This window comes from Panthera pardus, unplaced genomic scaffold (genome assembly GCF_024362965.1).
Source record: "Panthera pardus isolate Hobbes unplaced genomic scaffold, ASM2436296v1 HiC_scaffold_8, whole genome shotgun sequence".
Taxonomy (NCBI): domain Eukaryota; kingdom Metazoa; phylum Chordata; class Mammalia; order Carnivora; family Felidae; genus Panthera; species Panthera pardus.
Window position 1 is genome coordinate 13666275 of NW_026527013.1, and position 25856 is coordinate 13692130.

Sequence of the window (25856 nt, forward strand, 5' to 3'; positions counted from 1 at the left end):
CTTGTGATGAGGATGAATCATATCAGTGGGATGGAATCATCAAGGGAATTATTTAGGAATGAAGCCAGCTGTCCTTGAAGCCAGGGGCTGCTTGATGACTTGTGTCATGTGTGATTCTTCAGGCAGGCGACGAGGGGCGGGGCGGGGAGATACTGAGGCTTCTGGAGGCGGGAATCGAACCTGATCCTGGAGCACGGAGCAGGCCCCTTCAGCATGAGCTCGACGTCGCGGGGAGCCGAGAAACGGCGGGTAAGTCGAGGAGAATCCCCGAATTCGCCCCGCCTCCCTTCCGTGCCTCCGTCCGCCAGGGGGCGCCGCTGGCTACTGTCCAGCTCCCAACTGCGCGGCCCAGCAGGCAAAACGGCCCTCTTTGCAACCCGGTTTCCCCATCCCTGAGATGGGCGCGGCGTTAATTTTGGGTGATAGGTTTATTTAACCCCAGAGACACGTTCAGTGCCCCACGTTTCTAAGATATTTCGGAGAGGTCACGGACACCACCCTCCAACCAAAGTTTACCCAAGTACTAGGATCAGGCCATGGAGGGGAAACTGAGGCCCGGAACGGGCTGTGCCTGGAAAGAAAGCGTCAGAGGCCCCCTTCCCCCTACAGGGAGCCTGGGGGAGCCTCAGAAACAGGAGGTGTAGAGATTTGCCGTTGGGGGAGGGGGCGGATTCTGCGCTTTGTTGCTGTTCTGTAAGAGGGAGAAAAGGGGGGCGGCAGGGGTCCCGGGGCTAGGGAGGACAGAACCCACAGACCCGAGGACAGAAACTACAGCCACTTAAAGCAACAACCAGTGAGTGCGCAGGCGGTCGTAAGCTAAGTCAGTCTTCAGAGACAGTTCCCGGCACAGAGCCCTCTTTCCTGCTCCGTATTGGTCCCGACCGGAGCTCCTGAGCCAGAATCGGGTCTGGGACAAAGCTTTGGTGCTGAAAATTCTCCCGTTCGAGTTTCCAATCTCTTGCGTGGAGCTGCCTGGCAGATGAAGGCGAGGCGCCTGAGGTGGGGGTGCATCGCCTGGGGGCTGCCTCCCCACCCCCTCGTGCAGGGCTACACGCAGCGGGCCCGGCCGGCACACAGCAGGTGCCCAATAAACATGTGATAAAGGGTGAACGAACCAAGTGATGGATGTCCCTCAAGAATGGCCGCTGGAGAAGGTGGACGAGGGGCCTGGCGAGACACCCTCTTTCCACACCGGGGGTGGAAGCCCAGGAGGGAGAGATCCCAAGGGTGCTGGGAGAGGCTGCCTCCAGCCCAGCCCCTTGGAGAGCTCTCTCAGCAAATCCAGGGTCAGAATGGCCCCCAGCCAGCTGCCTTCGCTTTGACCGTGAGGACTGCCTAGAACTAAAAGCTTGGTCTTCTCCCTCAGTGGTAGGGGTGGTGGGGACGGGGGGACAGAGGCAAGGCAGGGGCCACCTCGGACCTCTTCCTGGAAGGCCCACCCACCCAACCAGGAGCCATTAGGTCCCGAAGGGCTCAGCCATCACACTGGCCTCATGGTCCACGCAGGGCTTGCCCACAGGCCTCTGGTTGTCCAAGGGTAGGGCCCCAGGGTGTGGGCTGGCCTCAGGGACCAGCCGCTCAGTGTCGGGTGACTCCCAGACCTCCGTGTCCAATGTTGGTCCCTCCTCCTCCTCCTCCTCCTCCTCCTCTTCTGCCTCCTCCAGAGTCAGCTCAAACTGGAATCTGTCGGGGCCACCCTGCTCGGGGCGGGTGAGATCCACAGGACTGCGGGGGATCTTGCTCTGGTACCACTCACGGTTGTCCTCCAGTGTATCTAGCAGGTCCTGTGCGTCTGGGTGCACGAGATCAGCCCACGTCTCCCACAGTGGGTGTGCAATGTAATCAATGAAACCCACCTGTGGGTTGATACAGGGCAGGGAGGTGGGGAAGGTAGCTGTGGCGTGAGTCACCGTGGAACCTAGACCTGGTCCGGCCTCCAGGCCTCTGCCCTGGTTGTTCCCTCTGTCTGGAATGCCAGCTCCCAACTCCTACTCATCCTTCAAAACCCTCTTCAAACAGCCCCTCCTCTGGGAAAGCGCTCCTGCCCCTTCTGGTCTCCCTCAACCCCTAAGTCTTTCTCCCTACCTCACCCCGGTCACCTCACCTCAGGGCCGGATGTATGTGGCCCCCAGACTGGGAGCCCCTCCAGGTTCCCCCCGCCTCCACGGCACCCAAACAGGTATTTCCAAACTCCTCCCGTACGGATCCCTCCCCCCCCCTGCAACGGATCCCTCTCCCCGGATCCCTCCCCCCCCTGCAACGGATCCCTCTCCCCGCAGTCCAGAGGGAATGCCTCCCGGGACTGACTCCATACAGCCCAGGGCAGACCTCACCCTTAGGCCACTTCCCCTCACTGGCCAGCTGTGGTCAAGCCAGGACTCCCGGGGTGGGCTCACCCAGCGTTTCCCTCCCCGATCCCCGGTGCCTGCTGGTGGCTCAGCCCAGGGGCCCTCACACCTGGGACTTCTCCACCGAGGCGGTGTGCTTGTCACACATGGGGCTGATATCCAGGCCTGATTCACGCTCCCGGTCGCCCTGCTGGAAGAACTCGGCCATGATGCGGTCGGTCCACCGGCGGTACAGCTCCAGCGGCTTGGTGGGGTTGCTGAGGTCAGCACAGTGTACCAGGTTCTGCAAGACCTGGGGAGACCAAGGCTCGGGAGGGCTCGGGCCGGGCCACTCTCAGGCCTGGTAGCCTCCGCGAGAGGCTGGCGCCACGAACACCCCCATCTTACGGGTGGGGAAACTGAGGCCCGGGTGGGAAAGAAGGGCCAAGGCTTCGGCGTGTGGCTCTGGGTGCCTCCGTTTCTTCAAGCTGGCTGCGCAGCCGGTGCTTCGTAAGCAAAGCTAGGTGAGAGCCGTGGAAACCGAGGCTCCAGGGCCCATCTGGACACACACCTGGATGCGGTCAGAATAGTTGTCCAACAGCAGGACTCCAAGGCTTGTCACCTTCTTGGTCTCCACCATGGTCTTGAGGTCGGCCAGGAGGTTCATGTGTTTGGACATGTCCGTGGCCAGCACCTGGGAGCAGACAAGATGACGAGGATGAGAACTGCGCCCGCCCCACCTTCCAGACCCCACGCCCACTCCGCTCCTTAGCCCTCTGAGCCTCAGTACCCTCATCTGTGACATGGGGGGGGGGTGTCACAAGATTCACTGTAAACTCAGTTCACCAGAGGAGCTGAGTCAACGGTCCTTTCTCCAAGGTTGCTGGGTTCGTGAGGGTACATCCCACACATGGGACAGGGCACAGGGAGAGAAATTAAACCGGGGGCTGGGGTGCCCGAGGGCGGTGGTGAAGCCCAGCAGAGGGCATAGCCTGTGCAAAGGTCCTGGTGCTGGGTGAGCTGAGGAACACAGAGGAGGCAGTTGCGATGGCAGCTGAGGGGAGCAGTGAGTCTCAGGGAGGAGTGGGGGATTTATTCAGAGGGCCACGGGAGCCACAGGTGGATCTGAAACCAGCAAGGACCCGCCTTTGGTGCTCCCCAACCCCCCTGTGGCCACCGTGCGGCCAGAAGGGCTGTTTTCAGACATTTGGAGGGAAGTTCAGCTCTGAGCACAGCCGTTTCAACTTAACTGAAAAAAAAAATAATAATCAGTTTCACTGGACCCGAGCACAGCCAGCCCAGGAGTGATCCACACGCGGTGCGTGGGCTCCTCTGAGAATCAAAGAAAAATCTCAAAAGTTCTCCCCAAACCTCCCACCCGCCCGAAATGATGTTCCTACCGGGGGTACCTATTGCCCAAGGCCCCAAGTCAAGACCACCTCACCAAACTTTTAATTCTTGGTTTCCTCTGAGCTATCCCCACATGCTGTTCCCTCTGCTAGAAACACTCCTCCCTACCTCATGGCCGCCACACCCTGCGAGTCCTGCCAATTTCAGTGTTCCCTCCCGGGGAAGCCCTCCCCAGCCTTGAGTACTCCCCTGCCTCCCCCCATCACGGCTCTATCTCTAGGTTCTCTCATCATGGCTCTGCCTATGGGTTCCTCTCTCTCACAGGCCATTGAGTCTCCTAAAGTCTCCTCCACAGGCCATTTTTTAAAAATATTTTTTTAAGTTTATTTATTTTTGAGACAGAGAGAGACAGAGCATGAACGGGGGAGGGTCAGAGACAGAGGGAGACACAGAATCGGAAGCAGGCTCCGGGCTCTGAGCCATCAGCCCCGAGCCCGACGCGGGGCTCGAACTCACAGACCGCGAGATCGTGACCTGAGCTGAAGTCGGACGCTTAACCGACTGAGCCACCCAGGCGCCCCTCCACAGGCCATTGAGTCTCCTACTGGTCATTGGCACAGGGCAAGCACACAATAGGTGTCCAATAAACGCTTGTTCAATTAATGAAAGAGGGGCGCTTGGCTGGTTTAGTCTGCAGAGCATGCGCCTCTTGATCTCAGGATCGTGAGTTCAAACCCCACGTTGGGCGTGGAGCCTACTTAATTAAAATAATAATAATAATAATAATAAGTTAAATAATTAACGAATGAGACACAAGACCCCAAAGCCTACTGTTGTCTTTTGATCTGAAACATACCAAACGGACAGACTTATGGCTCAGAACAAAGTTGCACCTGGAACCCCAGAAACTCAGTTTATGAAACTCTGCCAGGATTTCATTCCCCCAGCCAAGGGTCCGGTGACCCTCACCCAGGGCTTGGATGGTCACTGCCCCATTTTACAGAGGAGGAAGCTCAGGCTCAGAGCGGAGACATGTCCAGGTCCGACCGAACCCCCAGCCAGGCCAAGATCACCCCCATCCCGTTCATAGCCGTGTCCTCACCATGTCGATGACCATCCTGCGCAGACTCAGCCGCTGCTTGGCACTGAGGTTCTGGAAGATGTCACAGTTCTCTGCCTGCAGCAGCTTGAAGCCCACGGCCAGGTGGTGGTTCTCCAGCACGGAGGCATCGTTGTACATGAGCGCAAGCTCTGAGTCTGTGGGGGGGGGGGGGGGGGCAGAGAGCCTCAAGACCTGTCCACCCGCCACCTCCACCCAAAGGAGTTGGTAGGCAAACTCCTACTCGCGCACGAGGGCCCCAACTCTAATGCCCTCTATTCCGCGAAGCCTTCTAGAATTCTTTCCCCCTAGCCCTGCCCTGACCGCAGGTCTGGGGACGTCGGTGTTCAGATCTCCCTCCTCGAGACCGGGGACCCCTTGAGGCGTCGGCGTGGCAGGAGGCAGTGCGCACTGAGGGCCAGCTGAATGAACAACTGAGTCACGGTCTTACTGGACTCTGGGCTGGTTGAGTAAGAAGGCTCCACTCTCATCCCAGGCTCTCCAAGGATGTATACAAGAGGCACCCAGTAATTACCCGAGTTTTTCCGACATCTCGAAGGGACCCTGAACTTTAATATTTTTTTAACGTTTATTTATCTTTGAGAGACAGAGCACGAGCAGGGGAGGGGCAGAGAGAGAGGGAGACACAGAATCCGAAGCAGGCTCCGGGCTCCGAGCTGTCAGCCCAGAGCCCGATGCGGGGCAGGAACTCACCAACCGTGAGATCCGTGACCCGAGCCGAAGCCGGACGCTTAACCGACTGAGCCACCCAGGCGCCCCGAAAGGACCCTGAGCTTTAAAACCTTTGTGGCCCCAGAGCAGCTCCGCCACGTTTGTTATCTTCTCATGTATTGAGCACCTACTGTGTACCTGTAACTGCTCTGAGCACCGAAGGGAAGGACTGTCCCAGCCATTTCACAAACGGGGAAATGAGGCTCAGAGCAGGAATGGGTGGGTCTGGGGTCAGATGATTGACAGGTGGGGCCCCACCCCCGACTCACTGGTGTTAACGAGGAACTGGTTGGAGACCCCAGGATGGTCCACGTCGTGGATGGCGCTGGCGAAGATAGCAGCCAGGACTTCCAGGTCTGTGAAAACGGCCTGGGCAGGCAGGCGGCGTGAGAAGTAAGGGGTGGGCTCCCTGCACCCTGCACCCACCCTGGCTGCCTCTAGCCTTAGGGTAGTACCTCAAGGGCAGGTGTGGCCAGCAGCACGTGCGTGGACTGGGCCACGTCGGCGGCGTGTAGGCTGTTGTGGTAGGCCACATCGGCATGGTAGTGACTTTCCAACGTCAGAAGGTAGGTGACGAGTGTGTCTGCTGGGATCCGAAATGTCTTGAGCAGGTCTCGTTCCTGGTCCATCACAGGCCTCCAGTCAAGGCCTTGGCCTCTGGGGCAGCACCATACACTGTTCCTATGCCTTCTCTCCTTCTGAGCTCCTATCCGTCCCTCAAATGCCCCCTCTTCCAGGACGCCCTCCCTGCTCTCCCTCCGAACTCCCTTGGTCTCTGTCCTGCCCCTCTGGTCTATCCCTGACCTCACAAGCCTGGGGCTCTCTTCGCCCAGTCCTTCCCTCCAGCCCTGAGTCTCTTCAGGGCCAGGCTCCGGGCTGAGGCTTGTTGCCAATGCATTTTTCCACCTAGTGAACTCCTATTCGTGCTTCAATACGCAGCTCGCGTTATGCCATTCGGGGGGATCAGGGAGGACTTGAAGAACGAGTGTCCCCCGAGGCCTTGGGGTAGGAAGATGCGAAGGAAAGAAGCCCCAGTAGCGTCGGAAGCCAAGGGCGGGGAGGTACCTGAAAGATGTTGAACATGATGGTTGTAAGGGGCCGGTTCCCGCTTAGCTCTGCCACCTTGAACACGTCGAGCCCCCATTTGTTGGTATCTTCCAGTTCCTAAAATGCGAAGAACTGAAGCTTAACTCCAGCCCAGCTTGCTCCGACTCTGGACCCTTGACATCCCCCACCGGGCCTCAGGTCCTATGCTGAGCCCCACCTGCCCAATCTACAGGTGGGCAAACCGAGGCCCAAGGTAGGGCATCCACACAGGGCCAGGACCCAACGGCAAGTCTCGGTATTCCAGTTGGGGACCCACCTTGGCCAGCTGCCCCTCCTGGTCAGTCTGGACCCCAAAGCGTGGGACGGTGGCTGCAGAGAGGCCGGCACTGTGGGGGAGCCCACGCAGGCCGCTGATCTGGGACATGGGCCTTGGGGTCTCCGTGGGGGTCACCCTGGGCAACTCCATCTCAGTCTGCTGGTCTGTAGATGGAGCAGGGCGGGGCTCAGGGAAACTGATTCACCTGCTGGGGTCATCCTGCCTCGCCTCAGGTCACGGACCTTGCCAAACCTCAGGATCTGCCTATTTCTTTCTCATCTGGATCAAAGTAAGCTTGGAGTAAAGTCCCTATCCGGCCCGTAGCTACCCTTCTCCGTTCATGGCTGATCTCAGGGACCTCTTCTGTTTGATATTGCCCGTCGGCAACCAGGGCTCAGCATTTCCCCCCAAAAAGCCAAATGTGCTTTCCATCTCCCAAGGTGGAGACCCAGCTGTCTCGTTCACTCCCTATCTCCCTTGGAAAACTTCTACTCGTACTTCAAAACCCTAGCTTGAATATGCCCCTCCACCTAACAGTGCCTTCTGTTCCTCTCTCTGGAACAGCTCTGACCCATGGGGTTGGAAGTGTCCGTGCCCAGCTCTGTCTCCCCAGGAGGCCCGTAAGAGAAGTCTTTTCTGTTTCTTGATTCTTCCTACCTCTATTGTGTTGCTCAAGCAGTGACCCACCACAGCTCACCCAGGAAGGTTCGGGAGATGTACTCGGACACCTGGTTCCCCGAGCGGCTGGTTTCAGACAGGTGAGTTAATTCCCGGTTCAGCATCCGCTTGAACTGCAGGGGAAGGTGAGGACAGTGATGATGGGGGCACCGTGGCCAGAGGCAAATGATCTGGGCTATGTGGCCCTCCTCACCTTGTTGGAGGCCATTTCCCCCACTGAGTGCCGCGTCTGTAGTGTCTCCAGCTGGTCCAGACACCAGTCCAGCTCGTCCAGTGTCTCCAGAGCCAGCTTCTGCCCAGGGTCCTCTGGGGGCCGAGCTGGTCAGGAGGCCTGCCTCACCCTCCCCCCTCCCCGCCGTGGGGACCCCGCATCCCTCATGCCACCTTCTCTTGCATCTGGACCCCAGAGCCCTTCCCAATAAGGCCACTCAGGACCTCAGGTCCTGAGGTCCTGAGTGGTAGACATGTCCCCAAGTAGCTGTGTGACCACGGATGGGCAGGTCTCTGCCCCTCCCTGGGCCTCAGCCTCCCCATCTGTAATACGGGTATGGCAGACCCCACCCCCAAAGGTGTTCTGGAGATTACAATTAGCAAGTCCCTAAGGACTCATGGGCTGAGTAGGTCGCCACGGAGAGGAAGTTCACAGCCGTCCAGCTGTGGGAGGAAGGGGAAGGGGCAGGCACATTACCTGTAAGTGGAGGGGGCTGACTGCCAAATAGGGGGTTTTCCACCGACGCCTGCCTGCGGTACAGATGGCCTCCCTCACTCATGGGCCCCGCCCCCAAGTCCCCCAGGCCCCGCCCCTACCCACCCCTTGCCCCGCCTCGCCCCGTCCCTCAGGTCGCCGGCCACCTTATTTCGGGTCAGGCCCCACCGCAGCTTCGCCCACCTGTCTTCAGGCCCCGCCCCTCTAGGCCTCGTCCCGCCCCCTCCTGCCCTTCCCTCCCGCAGGCCCCGCCCCGATGCCCGCCCGAGTTGGCCCCGTCTCTTTCTCGGCTTGACCCCGCCTCCGCCCCGCCTTCTGCGTACGTGGCTGCCCCGCGGCCTTGCAGGTGGGCTAGGGCTGCGACGTTGCTCCGAACCGTTCTCAGACTTGCAAGGACCTGTCGGAAGGGGCGCGATCAGCGCTGGAAGGCAGGGGTCGGTTCTCCCCGCTTGGCCCAGGGGAGGAGGGGCAAATGGTGGGCACCCACCTGGGCAAAAGGCGTCACAATCATGTCTTCTCCGTGTCTGCGGGGGGGAGACGGGACATCAGGAAGGGCGGCCAAGAGAAGCCCTCACGCTGGTTCCCATCTTCCAGCTTTTTATACATATATATGTATATATATATATTTTAATGTTTATTTATTTTTGAGAGAGAGAGAGAGCGAACATTGGAGGGAGGGGTAGAGAGAGAGAGGAGACAGAGGATCCAAAGCAGGCTCTGCGCTGACAGCGGGCCTGATGTGGGGTCTGAACTCAGCGCTGGGAAATCATGACCTGTGCTGAAGTCCCGATGCTTAACGGACTGAGCCCCCCAGGCCCCCCACACCCACCGCCTTCTTCCAGCTTTTACCCAGACTATGCCCTCTACTGAGTGTGACCTCCCCACATGACTCCACCTTTGGTCCCTATGCTCCCCTCACCTGACTAGTCTGAAAGCCACCAGAGCTCCTCTGACCAAGCCCCATCTCACAAATAGTGAACCATGGGCAGCAGAGGTCTTAAGAGAGGCAAGGCGGAAATTACCGTGTTTTTCTTTTTTTCTTTTTTTTTTTTGAATTTTCTTTTTTTTAATTTTTTTTTCAATATATGAAATTTATTGTCAAATTGGTTTCCATACACCGTGTTTTTCTTTTCAGTATGGCTACCACGAAGCTCAAATCAAGGCGTTTGTTCGGTTGCTGTCACTGAACTTAACATCTCCGGATCGCCACCGAACACAGAGACTTACTGGGTATCATTCTCAGCATGCTCGACTGAATAAGGGACCTGCTTAAACTGCAAAGCCCAGCTCAAGTGACCACTTGAAGGACGTTTGCTGAATGGAGACATTAAGGAAGGAGGGACGAACAAGGAGGTGTCATCCCATCAGTCTTGGACTCACAGATCACTAGCCACAGAGGAGTTCCGAGACATGGCCTTGGGTGAGAGGTCGTAGTCGCTGTCGGAGCGGTACAGGAAGGACTCTCGCCTCTGGCCGTGCTGAGCAGGGGCCTGGATGACCCGGCCAAGGCCAGGCCCGGCCTGAGGGTCCAGGGTGCTTCTCCCGCACGACAGTCCATTTTCCAGATCAAAGCTGAGGGCAGATTAGGCATGGTCAGTGCCGAGGGTCCTGGCATGTGGAGGCCTGGCCGTGGCCCACACCTGCTGTCACATCCTCCCCGGGGGGCCTCGGTGGGTTGGGCAGAATAGCCTCCGGCTCGTCTACCTCCCCACAGGCACACGCCTACTCAGGGACCGCGACCGCGTGCCTCTCTTTCCTCTGTCTCCACATCTGTACCCCGGAGACTTTCCCACTGGGAGCAACCTGGGCTCTGGGACATGAGTTTCGGATCTGTCCCCAAGTGACTGTGTGACCGTGGGTGGGTTTCAGCCTTTCTCTGGACATCAACCACTTGGTCTCTAATGTGGGCGTGGTATACTCCTTCCCCGAGGAGGCTTTTAGGGAGTTACAACAGAGGACCTGACGAGGGGCAACTGTGTAAATGAAGGTCAAGGTCCCATGGTAAGTTCACGGGGACTGGAAATGACTTCCTGGGTTTTCCTTTCTGGAGAACAGGGTCCTGCCTGGATCTGACACGCTCCAAGGCTCCCCCAGCCGGCTTAGGAGATGCTCCCCATCACCTGCCCCCACCCCCAGCTCCCAGGCCCCAGCCCATTCCTTATGGCCCGGCCCCAATCTCCACGACCACGCCCCCAGCTCACTTGGCCTTATCCTCAGTTTCCCCACTCGCCTGCTTCGTTTTAGGTCCAAAACGCTCTGCCTGTTCTTTTCCACCTCCGGGCCTTTGCACAGGCTGTGCCCTCTGCCCGGAGCACCAACGTCCCTCCCTCGGGTGCCCCTTGTTTCGGATAATGCCCAATACCCCCTCCCAGCTGTCAGCCCTTGTGTCTCCATCATGCCACACTCTGACTGGGTAATGGGTATCTACACCCCTACCCCTTGGGATTAGAGATCAGAGAAGAAGTGGGAGGGGCCCGGGGAAATAGAAGTGTGGGAGAGGAGTTAGGACAGTGAGCAGTTAGCAACCAGGGAGAGGAGGGGCCATCTGTGTGTGGGTCATGGGCTTTTGAGAAGCGGATAGGCAGGAGAAGCGAAGACAGGAAGACACCGGAGACCGCCCCAAACATGGGGCTCCTGGCTAAGGGCCGGTGTCCGCTTCGTCCCCTGCGAAGGGACCCCATCCCACACCACGGGCCAGGATCAGCGCCTGCCTGAAGATTCTGAGCAGGGGATTCGGCTCAGACCGTGGTGGGGGTGGGGAATTCGACAGGATTCTGTCCAGTTCGGCCGGATTCGGTCTGGGTCGGTCAAGTACAGCCAGGTTTGACCTGAGTTTGGTCTGATCACACAGGTTTGGGCCTGGTCCAGATAGGTTCGGTCGGGTGAATTCGGTAAGATTCGGATACGTCCGCCCGCGCTCGGGAAGGAAGGTTCGGCTACATTCGGTCATGTTCGCCTAAATCCGGCAGCGCTAGGTTTCCGAGCAAGTCCGGGTGGCCCTCGACCCGAGTCGGGCGTATTCGGCTTCGTCCGGCCTCACTCGGGTGAATTCGGGCATATTCGGCTATGTCGGCAGCTCTCGGCCTTTTCGAGTTCGCCGCCTCCCTGAGAATCCCCAGGCTGCTGGGACCTCCGAGCTCCCGCTTCGTGACGTCACCCTTAGGGGCGGGGCTTCTTAACCCTACCCTGCCCAGGCCGGGGCTTGGTGGGGGGGCAGCGAAACACCCTGGAGGGCTAGCGGCCCTCGGAGGGGGGAGTCCTGCCCTCGGAGGGGGGAGTCCTGGGGGTGGTGCACCTCTACCCCTTCCTTGCCTCTCCTCAAATGTTCTGGAAGAGCAAATCTATGGATCAAGAGGGAAACAGGCCAGGAGAGGCAACAGGGTGCTGGATTCGCATCCCAGTAATAGGTGCAGAGGGTTAAGGGCTGGGCCGGGATTTTCGCGCCGCGAGAAAAGCTGTTTTTGTTTCTGCTCTAAACTTAGCCCGGAGCGGCGGGGTCAGACCGTGATTCCATGACGCGGGCGGCGCGGAGCGAGGTCGCCTGGACTATGAGAATCGCGCGTCTTAGGTAAACTGAGGCAAGAGGGCCCCGGAGGAACCCACCCTCCTCTAGTCTCACCTTCTGGGACTGGTGGCTCTCCCTCAACGCCTTTGAGCTCTCTCCGGAGAGGACCTCTCTCCCTCCGCAGGGACCCCTCTTCGCGGGCGTCTGGTGCCCTGGGGACGCTCTCCGGGATCTGGGCCACCCCTCCAACCCCTCCGGGGCTGAAATGGAGCCATCAAGGACCACGGTCACGACTCCCTCCACCCTGCCAGCTGTCGCTGGCCGTGTGACCTTGGTGAAGGGACCTCCAGTCCCTGAGCCGCCAGGTGCCAAATTATCAAGTGAGTAGTAACGCGGCACGAATCCAGCGCAAGGCGCCAAACGCGGTCCGCGCCCACAAGCCCCACCTCCCGCCCCAGCCTCGCCCCCGAGCCCCACGAGGTCACAGCCTCCTGAAGGGGTCGGGGTTCGAACCCGAACAGTGGGTCGAGTCTTTGTAGGACGCGTGTGGGGCTGCGCGGAGCCAGCGCTCCGCGAGGGCAGGTCCGCTTTCACCGGGGGACACACAACTCTCCCGCTTACGCTGCGAACGCCCTGTTTCGAAGGCCCCGTCAAATCAGGTCTTCATCTGTAGACGCCGAAGGCTTAGTGTGAGCCACCCCCACCCCCACCCCCTCCCCGGGGGCCATCTAGTCGCTGGCTCCGGGACCCGACTGGGGAGCGAGACCAAGGGGAGGAGTCATTTCCTCCTCCCCTCACCGCCAGGGCGTTCAGCCCGCCTGCCCCGGCCGACGAGGGTCAGGAGGAGACGTGAGCCTCAGCCCGTCCGGCTCGGGGCTGCACATCTGGAAAGGGACAGACGCTGGTCCCCAGGGCATGTGGACAGGCAGCGGGTGGAGGGAGACAGAAATGGAGAAAGAGTCTCCAAGTACGAGAGACCGAGAGCGGGCAGAGGGAGAGAGATCCCGAGAAAGAGAGGGAGGGGCAGAGCATCCCTACCCGGATTCCCCACCCGGCTCCAGCTGTCCCTGACTCTGCCCTTCCCACCTCCGGCCTGGCGGTTCTGGCGACCCCCGCCAGGCCCTCCTTCTCGCCTCACCACAGCGGATGGGCCACAGTGAAGCGCCGCTGCAGGCGGATACTCTGGTTCACCAGGAGCTTCCGGAAGAGCCCGGGGGAGCCGCGAGGGGAGCCCCGGGGAGAGCCGGGCCCGGGGGCCGGGGCGGGCGCGGGGGGTCCCTGCATCGCCAAGACCGCATGGAGGCTGCACCCAGCGCGGGCTGCGCGGGACCTTTTCTGGACAGCCGCGGGGGCGGGGCCCGGCGGGGAGGGGGGGCAGAGGGCGCACTGGCCCCGCCTCGCCGCGGGACCTCTCCTTGATGCCCCCACCGGGACCAATGGGGGAAACTGAGGCACTGAGCTGGACGCGACTCTCTGCTCCCTCCCTTTGGGGGTGGCCCCGTGGGTCCCAGAACCCGGATCTTACGCCACTTCTCTCTGCCTAAATGTCCCTAATTAGAGCAGCTTCTGGGGTTGGTAACTTGGCTGAAAAGAGTGAAATGCGGAAGTCAGTAAGGGAAGCGTCCCCCTTTGTGAGAGGGTCACAGAGGCACGGAGTTTACCGAGGGGCTGCCCGCGTCTCACGCAGGGCTTCCAGCGCCCGTCTGCCCATTTCCCATACGGAGACAATGAGGTCTGGAGCCACTCGGCGCTGCCCAGCAACTACAGACCCTTAACCCTTTGCCAGGTGGAGAAACAGGCTTGGAGGGAGGTAGTAACAGGCACAAGGCTTTGCTGCAGGGCAGCGGGGTTCAAACCCAGCTCCCCCTCTCTGAGTCCCCCTCCACTAGGCCCCGCATAACCCCCACCCACTCTGACATTCCCCAGGCCCCGTCTCTGGATCCTTTCCTCTCTTTTGCTGTTCCTACTAGACAAACATCCGCACTCCACTCTCGCCAGGTCTTCCGTCTGTGAAGCATCAACTGCCTTTCCTCTGCCCCAGGAGGGACCCCAGGGGGCCTGGAAAGGGAGGTGTGTGTCTGGGGGTTTCCAGGGGTCTGTAGCAGGTGTTCTATCCTCTGAATGCTGGCACTGGGATGGCCCTGCCCCATTCCATAGGAAAGGAAACCAAGTCTCAGGGTATCACACTCGGAGGCAGGACCTCGAATGCCCATGTTTTAGGCAGAGGCAGCTCTAAGTGCATCTGTGTCCCTGCTGTGGGATGACATCCCCTCCCCCGCCTGGGCTTTGCCCCCGGGCACTTCATGATTTGGGGGTCCTTAGACAAATGGCACCCCCCTTTCTGGCACTCCTAGGGGAATGTGAGATACAATGGGGGTGGTTAGAGCTTCAGCGGGGACACCTGAGGTGCTACAGGCAGGAGAACTCTGACTCTCTCCTGACTCCCAACCATCCTGTTGGCCCCATTGTACAGGTGAGAAAGCGGAGGCTCAGAGAAGTAGGGTCCCGCTGGGGCTCAGGAGTGCAGAGAGTCTCAAGGACCTGGCTGGGAACCCCCTCCTGCTCCCATGGCCCTGCAACCGGACACCTGGTGGGAACCAGACTTGCTGTCCCAAGACAAAAATACCATCTGTAGTTGCTGTGGCTGGACCTAATTATAGCCGGTCCCCAGGGGATAGAGGCCGCCAGGATCAGCCTGGTGGAGGCACTGGGGACAGGGTCAGGGGAGCCTTGATATCACCTCGGCCCCGTGGGAGGGGCTTGGAATTGCCTGGTGTCCCCAAGGAGAAACTGAGGCACGGAGAGACTCAGTCCCTCCCCAGAAGTCACAGACACGAAATGGAGAGCTAAGACGAAATGCATCGACCCAAACTGCTTCCTACTAGCCTGGAGCTGAGCCAAGGGCTGTGCATGTAAAAGTCATTTGATTTTCAGAGCAAACTCTACAAAGTGGGGACTATCGTGCTCCTTTTGCCGATGGGGAAGTTGAGGCACAGAGAGGCGGTGTTCACTTGTCTGGGGGAGTGGTGGGGCCAGGGTCATTCAAGCCGAGGCAGGAGGGCTCCCTAGCTTGTGCCCTCTTCCACTTAATGCTTAACTGGCCCCAGCCCCTCTGGAGTCCCAGAGGCTACTCTGACATTCATGTTTGATCAAAAGTTTTAACAGTTTAATGGTTTGAAACATTAATAGATTCAACTTTAAATATTTTATTAACAGTTTTAACAGTAATGCTCTATTAATAGCTTTTGGGATGGAGAAACTGAAGCCTGGCCGGCTTGACTGCGGGAGGCCCCGAACCCAGCCGGGTAAAGAGCTGAGGCTGAAGGAGCGGTGGACGTGAGGACTCCCACCTTGACTTTGTCCCTGTGTGCTGCGTGACCTGAGGAAGTGCCCAGCACTCTAGGGCCCTTAACATATCACTGGAATCCACCCCCCCACCCCCCCCACCCCCCGCACCCCCTTTGAGCATTCCTTCCCTGGGCAGACACTTTTTTCCTCTGCCACCAGGTGGCCCCAGTGAGATGGGTGCTGTTGTGCCCATTTTACAGACAAGTAAACTGAGGTCTGGAGAGGAGCCATGACTTGCCGAAGTCCCCACGGAGAGTCTAGACAAAGGGAGGAGGGTGGGGGCTGAGTTCCAGTCATAGATGCTCACATGGGGCAGATCTCACCCTCCTCTGCTCCAGACCCTCTCCATGGCGCCCCATTGCCCTTCTGTCTCAACCCCCACCTCTCTGAATGCCTTGTATGGTCTGAACCTTTTGAGGTCTGAGCCTCCCTCACCCCCCTCCTTCCTCTTGGCTCCCTCTGCTCCAGCCTCTTCCCCCCCTCCTTACTTTTCCTTGAACCAACCAGGTTCATTCCCACCCCATGCCTGTGCCCAAATGCTTTTCTCCGGCTGACTGTTCGTGTTTCAAGTCATAACTGGAGCACGACCCCCTCCCGGAAGCCCTCCCTAACTAGATGGGCAAATATCCTCTGAGCGTCCTTCTCTCATAGGTACAGTTTCACATTTCCTGCCATGATTATTTGATCTGGATCTGCCTCGCCCACTAGACCCTCAAAGGCAGGAAGGACATGCCTTTGCTCACAGTGTGCCCTCGGTGTGTGGCACTCAGTATGTAAATGAATAAGAGAGGTTCCCCTCCCACCCTCCGGCCACAGTGATCTGTGTTCAGCTCTTTACAGAGCTGTTCTGGTCCTCTTTGACTCTGAGGCTTGGCACATTCTATTCATTCTGCTTGGCATATCCTTCCCTTCATTCTCGCTGGCTAAATTCTCATCATCCTTCAGTTTAAGCTTAGATGCCACCTGTTCCAAACCATCTTTTCTCACCCCCTGCCTGCCCCGTGCTGGATCAGAAGCCTCCTGTGAGCTCCCCTGGCACCCTGACCTCTTCCCATTGCAACACAGGTCACTCTGTGCTCTTTCCCCCTGGTGTGAGTATCTCCACCATCAGCCTGTCAGCACCTGTTTACCCATGGCTGAGTCTCCAGTACATAGTACTGGAGCCTGGCACATAGTAGGTGCTTAATAAACGCTTGCTGAACCAGATGCTAGCATCCTCCCAGACCACATGATCTGCCTGGGGCAGTGGGGAGGACAGCCAGAGCTGGGGACGAGGCTCCCACACAGAAAGTTCAAGACAAAATGTAGAAAGTACAGATTCGTGTTTGCATCTCACTGTCAGCACTGTTGTTCAAAGAAGCATTGCCACTTTTTCAGGACCACACAGCAGGTTAGCCTTGAACCCAGCTTCCCCGAGGGCTGAGACCCTCCCCCCCACACCGGCATATATATGCACATGATGCACATGCACACACACTCAGAGGAACACAGTCCCCTGCCTTCCGGAGCCACTTGGAGTCTCCCCCTAGATGGGCCCAAACCCGTCTGTTTGTTCTTTCTTGAAGATGGAAAATCATGAGTCACTGGGAGTGGGGACAGGAGGAGCTGAGGGATGGGGGGCGGGGGCTGGTGGGGGCATGGGGCCTGCTGGGTCACCTGGGAACAGCTCCAAATCCTCTGGGCCATGGGGCCCATCTGCCCCAGATGTCTCCCAGAGCTGCTAGAGGACCAGGCTGGGAGTGTTAGTCCAGGCTTGTCGGCCAAGTAAGAAGTTAGTGGCCCCAGGAGGTCCATGGGCCAAAGTGGGAAAAATGAAAATCAAGATCCAGAGAAGAAAGCAACTCATCTGACGTCACCCTGCCTGGCCTCAAACCCAGGACTCTAGATCTGGCCTAGAGTCAGGTGGCTCCCCCTCCCATTCAAGGAAGGCCTGGGGTTTCTAGATCCTGCTTCTCAACCCTCCACCTCCTCAGACCTCTAGCCCTGAGACTCCCATCTCTGGTCCCTCTAAGGCCCCCGCTTTACCTCTCTGTGTTTGTTTTCTGTCTGTCTTATTCCCCTGCCTGCCACCCCCTTGGTTTATGTGAAAAAGGAGCAGCAGCCCTCCCTCTTTACCACCCCCCCCCATCTCCACCCCATCCCTTTTGATGTGGAAAAAGCATGCTGTGTTCAGTCTCCCCAAGAGGCTCTTCTCCTCCCCAGGTCACAGGGGGCAGGGTGGAGAGGGGTGGCCAGACAGACCACAGAGAAGCTCCTTCCCCCAGCGCTGTGGATAGCCTGCCCTGGTCCTCTCATACACACTCCCCAAGGTGCCCTCAGATACTCACGGTGACCACCAACCCCACAAACGTCCCAGGACATTCCAAGATCTGGAGGACCCTCGGACACCCAGCTGGGTCAGAGTGAGATCACCCTCAGTCACACACCCGTGGGCACCACAAGGGGAAACACATAGGCACGTACGCAGCGATGTACGCACACCCAAACGCGTCCGGTCAGCCACAGACACAGCTGGCTCTGGACACGCACAACAGGTCGGAGTACACACGGGTGCAACTGCTCAGACTCAGACACACACTCAGATGTAACTGCACCTTAACACAACCAGTCACAAACCCATAAGCAAACCCTCCAGCTCCAACCCACATAAAGAGCAGCTTTTTCCTCCAAAGAACCGGCCTCAAGCCAAGCAGCAGAGACCCCCGCCCCTGGAGAAGCAAGGACCCTCCCCCACTCCCGCCAGGCCCCGCGCGCCCCTCCCCCACGCCTTGGGAGTGCCCTGCCCCCGCCCACCTACCGCCTGTAGAAGGAGGTGGGCCAGGAGCGCAGCGACTTCTCGAGCCCGGGCCGCGGGCTCCGGTCCCGCTCACTGCGGCCCGCGGACTTGTCCGGGTCCGAGTAGAAGCGCTGCTGGATGCGGATGGGGCGCCGGGGCTGACGCCACAAGTGCTTCGGGGGTCTGGCTATGCCTTGGCGGCTGCGAACGCGCCTCAGCTCGCTGGATGCCTCCTCCCCTTCTTGGACCCCTGGGGTCTCCATGCGCCAGAAGAAGGCGGCAGGGAGAGCAGGGAGCAGAGAGAGCAGGGCACGGGAGCCCCGAGAACGAGGAGTATCTGCGCCCGCCCGGGTCGGGCCAGGACCGGGGGTGGAGGCGACAGCGAGCAGCTGTCCGCGCCGGAGGTGCTGAGGCGGGAGAAGGTAGAAACAGGGACTCAAGGTGGGGCTGACACCAAGGAGCTGTCCTTGCCCAGATGGTGCTGAAGGATAGCACGGAAAGAAGAACTTGGGGGTGGGGGTTCGAAACAGGGGCTGGGGATACCCCGAGAGCAGAAAATGGTTTGCTGTCCTCCCCTCTAGTGCCGAGTGAAAAAGGGTCAAGACATGAGCTTGGAGTGAAGACAGAGATTGTCCTCCCTGTTGCTGCCGAATGGAGAGCTGGGAGACAGGGGCTCTGGAGATTCCCCAGCGCTAAGGCTCTGTCCCTGCTCCTGGTGCTGAAGGGGAAGGTAGATTCAGGGACTCCGGGTGGATGAGATGCGAGGAGCTAGCTGCAGGAAAGCGCAGAGACAGGGGTTCAGGAACACCTCCACACCGGGGCGTCGTCCGCCCAGGAGGTGCTGAAAGCTGAGCAGCGGCGGGTCCTCAACCCTCCCCAATGACTGTAGCAAGGAGCAGTCTGGAAGCAGAGTCAAGGGCTCTGGTCTTCAGAAGTAGGCACAGATGGTGTTTCTCTGTCAAGCTCAGGAAGGTGGGATTAGCAGTTCAGTCCCAGATGGGGTCTCCTGGGAGCCCTGAAGCCCCTACTCACACAGGGCAGGGATCCGGGAAGGGCAGAGAAATGGGGAGGGCTGTAACAGGGCCCTCCCATCCCTGGGGTGGGCACACAGAAACTGCGTCTAGTCGGGGCTGACAACAGCGGAGGTGGGTAGAGAGGGGCACGCTTTCATAGCCACACCAACGCCTAGACCCTCGGCGGAAATGGTGGGATCTCATTCGTCCCACTATGCCTTGGGCCCCACCTCACAGCCATGATTCCTGCCCTCAAATCCCAGGCCTGCCCCTCCCTTCCCCAGTTCTAGAAACTCAAGGCCCTACCCACCAGACATCCTAATCCCAGGAGTAATTTCCTGGTAAGTGGCAGAGGGAGGGTGAGAACATTTTCTATTATGGTTAACAGAAGCAGACATGGACAAGAGCAGGGCCGGGTTGGTGGGTGCAGTCTCTGGGCCGGGGCAGGGATGCATTTGGGGCCACTTGGTGCAGTAGATTTGGGGGCAGGAAGAGCCATGATCTCAGAAGGCCATTTCAAGGATATTTCTCATGGAGACCACCCTCTACCCTAGTTGTGGCCCCAGGTTGGAGAAAGGGGACATGTTTGGGCCCGAGAGCCAAACAGACTGGGTTCAGCACAAACAACTCTTCTATGTACTTTACTTTCATGGCTCAGTCATTGCCCTTCCTCTCAGCCCCCTGCCCTCTAAAGCTGATAGTAGGAGATAACTTGGTCCATTGGCAGGGAACATGGGTTCTCCCACTGGCTGGCTGTCACTCCCCCCCCCCCCCCAGCCTGTTTTCTATTCTGGAAAGTGGGGATAATGTTCGTGTCCTACATCCTGGCATTGTTGGGAGGGTGAAAGGGATGTCACCTGTGAAGGGTCAAAGACTAGGAGCTGTCCACACCAGTCCCCCTACTCTTTTACTCCTGCTGGTGTCCACCAATGCCTGGTTTGTCTACCTCGTAAGTAACTTCTGTATCTGCCTACTTCTCTCCAGCCCATGGCTCCACCTTGGTCTACGTACCACCATCTCCTGCCCAGAACTGCCCAGGCGTCTTCATTGGGCTCTTGCTGCTTCTACCTCTGCCCTTGACAATTCTACTCAGTAGTCACAGAGAATTTTTTAAGTGCCAATCTGACCAACTCACTCACTTGAAAACCCACCCATGGCTCCCCGTTGCACACCATGAGGTCTTATGTGGTCCAGCCCCTGCCATCAGCCGCAGGCTCCCCTCCCATCCTCCAGTTACACTGATCTGTGTTCAGCTCTGCGCACACCTGGTCCTCTTGAGATGTGCTTTGCACATTCTGTTCCTTCTAACTGGCGTATGCTTCCCTGCCCTTCTGTGGCTGACTTCGCTGAATCCTTCATGTTAAACTCAGATGCCACTTCCTCCAAGTGGTCCTTTCCTCACCCCGTACCCCCCAGTGCAGGGTCAGAAACCTCCTCTGGACTCCCATGGCGCTCTGATCTCTCCAACTGGTATGAGTCTGTCTCCATCAGCAGCCTGTGAGCCCCTGTTTGCCCGTGGCTGTGTTACCGATACAGGGCCTGACACACAGTAGGTACTTAACAAATGTTTTCTGAACAGGTTAGAGAAAGGTTCAGCTAGACGAGGCATTGTCTCTCTCCTGAGACTGGCCCCCTTCATCCCCATCTGCCTCCTCACCTGCTTGGGCCTGGACTGTGGCTTTGCTCTGTTCCTCGAGCCTCGATAGTGAACACCACACGGGCACTGGGCTCACCCTCTCCAGGGGTTCCAAGGCGGCTTGACAGCGGCGGCAGCAATGGGGTCCCTGAGAATCTTCTCCGGACGAGACCACTGCCAAGCGGGCTTATGGGAGCCAAGCCAGAATCCACCGACTCTCGGACCCGCTGGGGAGACAGTGGTGAGACGTCAGCAAGTTCCCAGGCAAGGTGCCTCTCCGGGGCCCAGGGGACCGTGAGGAGAGTCTGAGATGCCCTCACCCAGATTCCTGGACTAGACCAGAGAGCCGTATCTCGGTCCTACTTTCTCCCTGAGTGAATTTACATCTCTGAGTCTCAGTTTCCTCATCCATGAAATGGGCGTGTGGATCTCAGACCCGCAGAATGTGAGTGGTCCTGGCCCACAGCGGGCATTGCAGCAATATTTATTTATTAATCAATTAGTACGTAGTATATTTATTATTGATAACATTCTATAATATATACTGCTATTTAATATAAGAATAGTCTAGTGATTTTCTATCATATTATATTTTTTATTAAAACATAAAAATAAAACATGCCGCACACGGACAAGTGAATAACAACAATGCCAATAGCTAACCTTTCTTGCACACTCACTGCGCGTAGATGCTGTTCTAAGGATCCCTCACGGGTTAGTTCACAAGGGCACAACAGGGCTAGTACATAGACCATTATCCTCATTTTATTGGAAAAAAATTTTTTAGAGATTTTATTTTTTAAAATAATCTCTAGACCCAATGTGGGTCTCTAGACCCAAATTCACAACCCCGAGATCGAGATTGCATGCTGATCGCATGTGCCAGCCAGGCACCCCCTCCCCATCGTCCTCATTTTACAAACAAGGAAACTGAGGCTCAGAGATGAAGAAAATGCCCACGTTTGCTGTTGGCAAATAAATCCTGAATTCGGAGCTGTGGTGCCTCATTTCCTGAAGGAAGAACTGAGCAGGGGAAATTAGATGAGAGGGTGTTGGCAAGCATGTCCTGAGGAAACACTTGAGACATTTGAAAATCAAACAGAATCAGAACGAACCGATGAATCAGCAAGGGTGAGCTTTCCAGCCCAACAGAACTGGCTTCACGCCATGCCACGTGGTGTAGGGGAAAGCATGCCTCAGTGTTCCCATCTGTGAAATGGGATGGAAGTGATACCAATCATTTGGCGGTGTTGATAATAAAAGGACAGGCCCACATGTTCCAGTCACAGTCTGAGACCTGTCAGTGGTGCTGACGCCAGGTCTTGGAATTCACAGCCTTGGGTGTGTGTGTGTGTGTGTGTGTGTGTGTGCACATGCACTCACGCACTGGGGGATCAAAGGAGTAAATGGGATGTGGGAGAGGTGGAGCTCAGAGCGGCAGCCCAGCCTTCTCCTGCTCTGCCACTAAGCCTCACCAATTAGTCTATCTCGCCAATCAGACATTCACATAGGAAAACCGAGGTCCAAGACAATATGGCACATCAGGGCCAGAGCTAGGGCAAGGGGAAGCAGGAAAGAAGGTACGAGGAACACACATCAGTTGCGCCTCTATAAGCCATGTTTCTGCAGGGCATTTATTTCTTCACGGAGGAAGAGGAAATGACTGGCTGAGAGTCACAGAGCCAGGGACTGCTCAGCTCCCCCGCCCCACCAGCCCCACTAAACTCTTTGCACAGATCTGATCCTTCTAGGACCCAGGATACTTAACCGGTCCCCTCACTTCCAACCCCATACGAGCATAACCCTCTCCCAGGAGCACCTGAATTCTAATGTAGAAATCTAAGTGTTCAGCACTGGGCCTCTCCTGGGAGGTTTTGTGGTAGCTGGGAGGATGTGCAGGGAAAGCAGAGGGTGGGGTGTGTGGATGCATTGGGTCCCTCCCAGAACAGGAAGCCCACTGGGATGTCACCTGCCCATTTTCTTCTTGGGGAAGCTCAGTTCCAGATGGAGAAACCACCTGCCCACATTCATACTCACTCATTTATTCATTCCAAAAAAAAAAAAAGAAAGAAAAGAAAAGTTCCCATTGTGCTAGAAAGAAAATGAAACTGTGTCATAGCCTGAAGAGTGATGGGGTGAGGGGGACGGATAATGTTGTTCAGGAGTAGTTAGGGGCCTCTCTGAAGAGGCAACTTTGGACTGAGATCTGAAAGAAGGAGCTATCCAGGAGAAAGCTAGAGCAAAAGCATACCAGGCACAGGGAACAGCATGTGCAAAGCCCCTGAGGTACGACTGAGCTGGCGGGTTTGAGGAACAGCAGAGGGGCTGGAGTGGAGTGTGGGAGATGAGTGGGTGGGGAGTTGATACAGAGGCTCGGGGGTGGGATGAGGAGTTGGGAGTTGATTATGGGAGTGGATTGAGAACTTCTGAGGGATGTGAGTTGCTTTATCGTTTTTAAGAAGCCTCCTGTGTTGATCTCAGGGCAAAGGGACGGTCGGGGGCAGGGTAAAGGCTGGGGCAGCATCTCGGTAGGTCAGGATCACGGTGGGGCCCACGGGTGGATTTGGGATATGTTTTGGAGGCTGAGGGATGGGCCATGGCCATGGATGTTCAAAGGGATTCAAGGGTACGTCATGATTATGATGGGTGACCAGTCCTTTACCGGATAACTAATAGCCACATAGTTACCTGGGTGGGTGGGGCCACCTGGATGGGGAAGATTGGCGGGGGGGGGGGGGGGGGAGTATGATAATTAGGGCTTGGTTTAAATATCATGTGATCCTCCCAGGGGAAGCCAGTGGAGGCGGCTGGATGTTTGGGTCTGGGCTTGTGGGGGGCCAGGCTGGTTTTAGGGTAAAACAGGAAAGACAGGCCCTGTGGGGAGTGGTTGACCTTCCCCTGTCGGGACCAGGGCTGGGGCAAGAGTGGGGCACTCTCAGAGCTGTAGGCTGGAGAGGGGACGGTCCTCCTGGCCTCTCAGCTGCAGCATGAATCAAACTGCCACTCCAGACTAATTGCTTTCCCTGTTGAGAGGCTGGCAAGGGGACAGAAAGCCTCGGGGGAGGAGGGGGAAGGGCTTGGAGGGAGGCCGAGAAGCTGTCTTCCTCGCCTGTGCCCAAGATCTCGATATGAGCCAGCCCTGGCTGCAAGCCCCGAGTCCTGCCTCTAAGACAAACCCTAAACTGTCTCTCGCCTGCTCCCTACTGTCCCGTGGTTCCCAGCACCCCTAGAACAAATTCTCAGAAGCCCCTGAGACCCCACCTGCCCCAGGCCCTACCCACAGCTGCCTCTCACCTTCCTCCATCTCCCCGTAGCTCAGCTGGCCCCAACCCCACCTAAACCTGCCTCAGGACCTTTACACGTGCTCTGCCCTCTGCAGGGAACGCCCTTCCCCCAGCTCTCCCTCAAGGCTGGCTGCTTGTTTTCATTTATTCAACTTAAATGTCACCTCCTGGGGAATCGTGTGCTTTGGGGGAACATGGTGGGGGGGGGGGTCCCCTCTGCACAGAGGAAGAAGGTGTGACTCAGAGAAGGAGCTGGCTGCCAGGGCTCGCTGGGGCCTGACCAGGGCCTCCCCACACACCACGTTAAAAAGGAGGAACGGGAGGGGGTGTCTGGGTGGCTCAGTCAGTTAAGCGTCCGACTTCAGCTCAGGTCATGATCTCACAGTCCTGCGCTGACAGCTCAGAGCCTGGAGGCTGCTTCAGATTCTGTGTCTCCCTCTCTCTCTGCCCCTCCCCTGCTCATTCTCTGTCTCAAAAATAAATAAAAACATTAAAAAAAAAAAAAAAAGGAGGAACGGGAGGATCTTGGGTGGTAGAAACATTGGGGGGCTCGGCAGTGGGGTTCAGAGTGCAGACAAGGGTCCCAAAGGCCCAGGTTCAAATCTCAGTTGGCCACTCACTTTGAGGGAGGGATAGCCTCTCTGTGCCTCAGTTTCCTCATCTGCAAACTGGGACTACCCTCATCCTTATTCTCCTTGCATAGACAGCTGGGCTGTGGATAAATGAGTTAAGGCATGTGGGACCTTGCCTGCTGCAGGGGACCAGCTCATACTGACCTCTCTCAAACCACACAATTTTAGCCCCCGCCCTTTTTTTTAATATAAGCAAACAGAGTTCCAGTTTATCAGTCACTCAGGCCTTGGTGATCAGCCTGGGATTCAAAGTCAGCCCGTGCTGGGTTCTCTGCTTACTACCTCAGTTTCCCGGAATGAGGTCGTTGGGCCCGTCCCTAAGGTGTGACCTCCTATCCTCCCGGGACTGAGGGCACCCAGGCCTCCTTCCCTTGGGCAGTCAAAACCTCGCATCCAGACCCCAAGGCTCCCTGCTGCTCCCTCCTCCTCTACTGGTCTCCTGCTCCTAAAGCCACTGGCTGCGGCCCTGGGCTGGACACCTGGATTGCATCCCAGACTCCTAGTGACCTCTCTGGGCCTCGGTTTCCCTATCTGTCAGTAGGCCCCCAGGCAACTCTGGGTGTTTCCAGTAGGGGACATACTGTGACCCCCTCCCCGACGGCCTGGACAGCCCGCCCCCCAGCCCCCAGCCCCCACTCACCTCACTGAGCAGGAAGGACAGTGCTGTCCCGCTGCGCCTCATCCTGCAGGCATCTCTGAGCCCGGGGAGACAGATGTGAGATCCCTGAGGCCCCGAGAGCCCAGCCGTACCCCTGTGAGACTCCCCCCAGACAGGGGGCTCATCCCACACCCTGTACCCTCTCTCAGAGCCCACAGATACTCAATCAAGGTAGCCCGGGCCATACCACAGGCGCCAGTGTGGGACACCCCCCCCCCACCAGAACTCTGCGGGGGCCCCTATCCAGGGACAGCAGGCCCCGATGCCTACGCACACTCCCCAAGCCTCCTGCTCCCTCCGTGCCAGGGTCAGCAGCCTTGGAGCATAAGGACCTTCGGGAAGAAGTCCCCTGGCCCCGGGCCCCATGGGGGATCCATTCAGCTCCCAGCCCAGCTCTGATGGATTCAGGGACCCAAGTCCACTGGCTGAGAACTCCCCAAACTCACACAAGGCCCTGCTAGGCCCCGGGCAGGCCTGGCACTCACTGCCACCGCTGAGTCCTGCCTGAGTCCCGTGACCTCCCTGGGAGCGGAGGAAGGGAGGACTGGACCTGCCCAAGTGGGCGGCTCAGGGTTCCCCCCCCCCATCCCGGCGGAGCCCCTTAACTGTCTGAGTGCCAGGCTCAGACAGGACACACCCATATACCACCCTGAGGACAGAGCCAGGGGGTGGCAGGCAGAGTGACGGGGGAGAGTGTGGGGGGGTTCCCAACATGGAGTGTGACCAAGTGTATGTGTGTGTGAAGGGGG

General features: G+C 57.9%; 1 protein-coding gene across 4 annotated transcripts; it reads right to left on the minus strand.

The window, feature by feature from the left end:
- Positions 1–401: 401 nt before the first annotated feature.
- Positions 402–25646, minus strand: PDE4C (phosphodiesterase 4C). 4 transcript variants are annotated; one of them, XM_053898457.1, is made up of 17 exons: positions 25554–25646; positions 25090–25144; positions 20555–20760; positions 9636–9827; positions 8743–8779; positions 8579–8652; positions 8238–8290; positions 7743–7855; positions 7569–7662; positions 6872–7035; positions 6574–6672; positions 5964–6128; positions 5778–5877; positions 4780–4934; positions 2899–3021; positions 2458–2640; positions 402–1856 (listed from the first exon to the last, which is right to left on the minus strand). In XM_053898457.1, exons 2-17 carry the CDS (start codon positions 25129–25131, stop codon positions 1458–1460), a joined length of 2199 nt encoding a protein of 732 aa, XP_053754432.1. In that variant the 5' UTR covers positions 25132–25144; positions 25554–25646; the 3' UTR covers positions 402–1457. The 4 variants fall into 4 exon arrangements, with proteins under 4 accessions (XP_053754432.1, XP_053754433.1, XP_053754435.1 ...); XM_053898458.1 differs by lacking the exons at positions 20555–20760; positions 25090–25144; positions 25554–25646 and adding exons at positions 11875–12427; positions 12899–12994; XM_053898460.1 differs by lacking the exons at positions 20555–20760; positions 25090–25144; positions 25554–25646 and adding an exon at positions 17906–18850.
- Between the last annotated feature and the right edge of the window lie 210 nt (positions 25647–25856).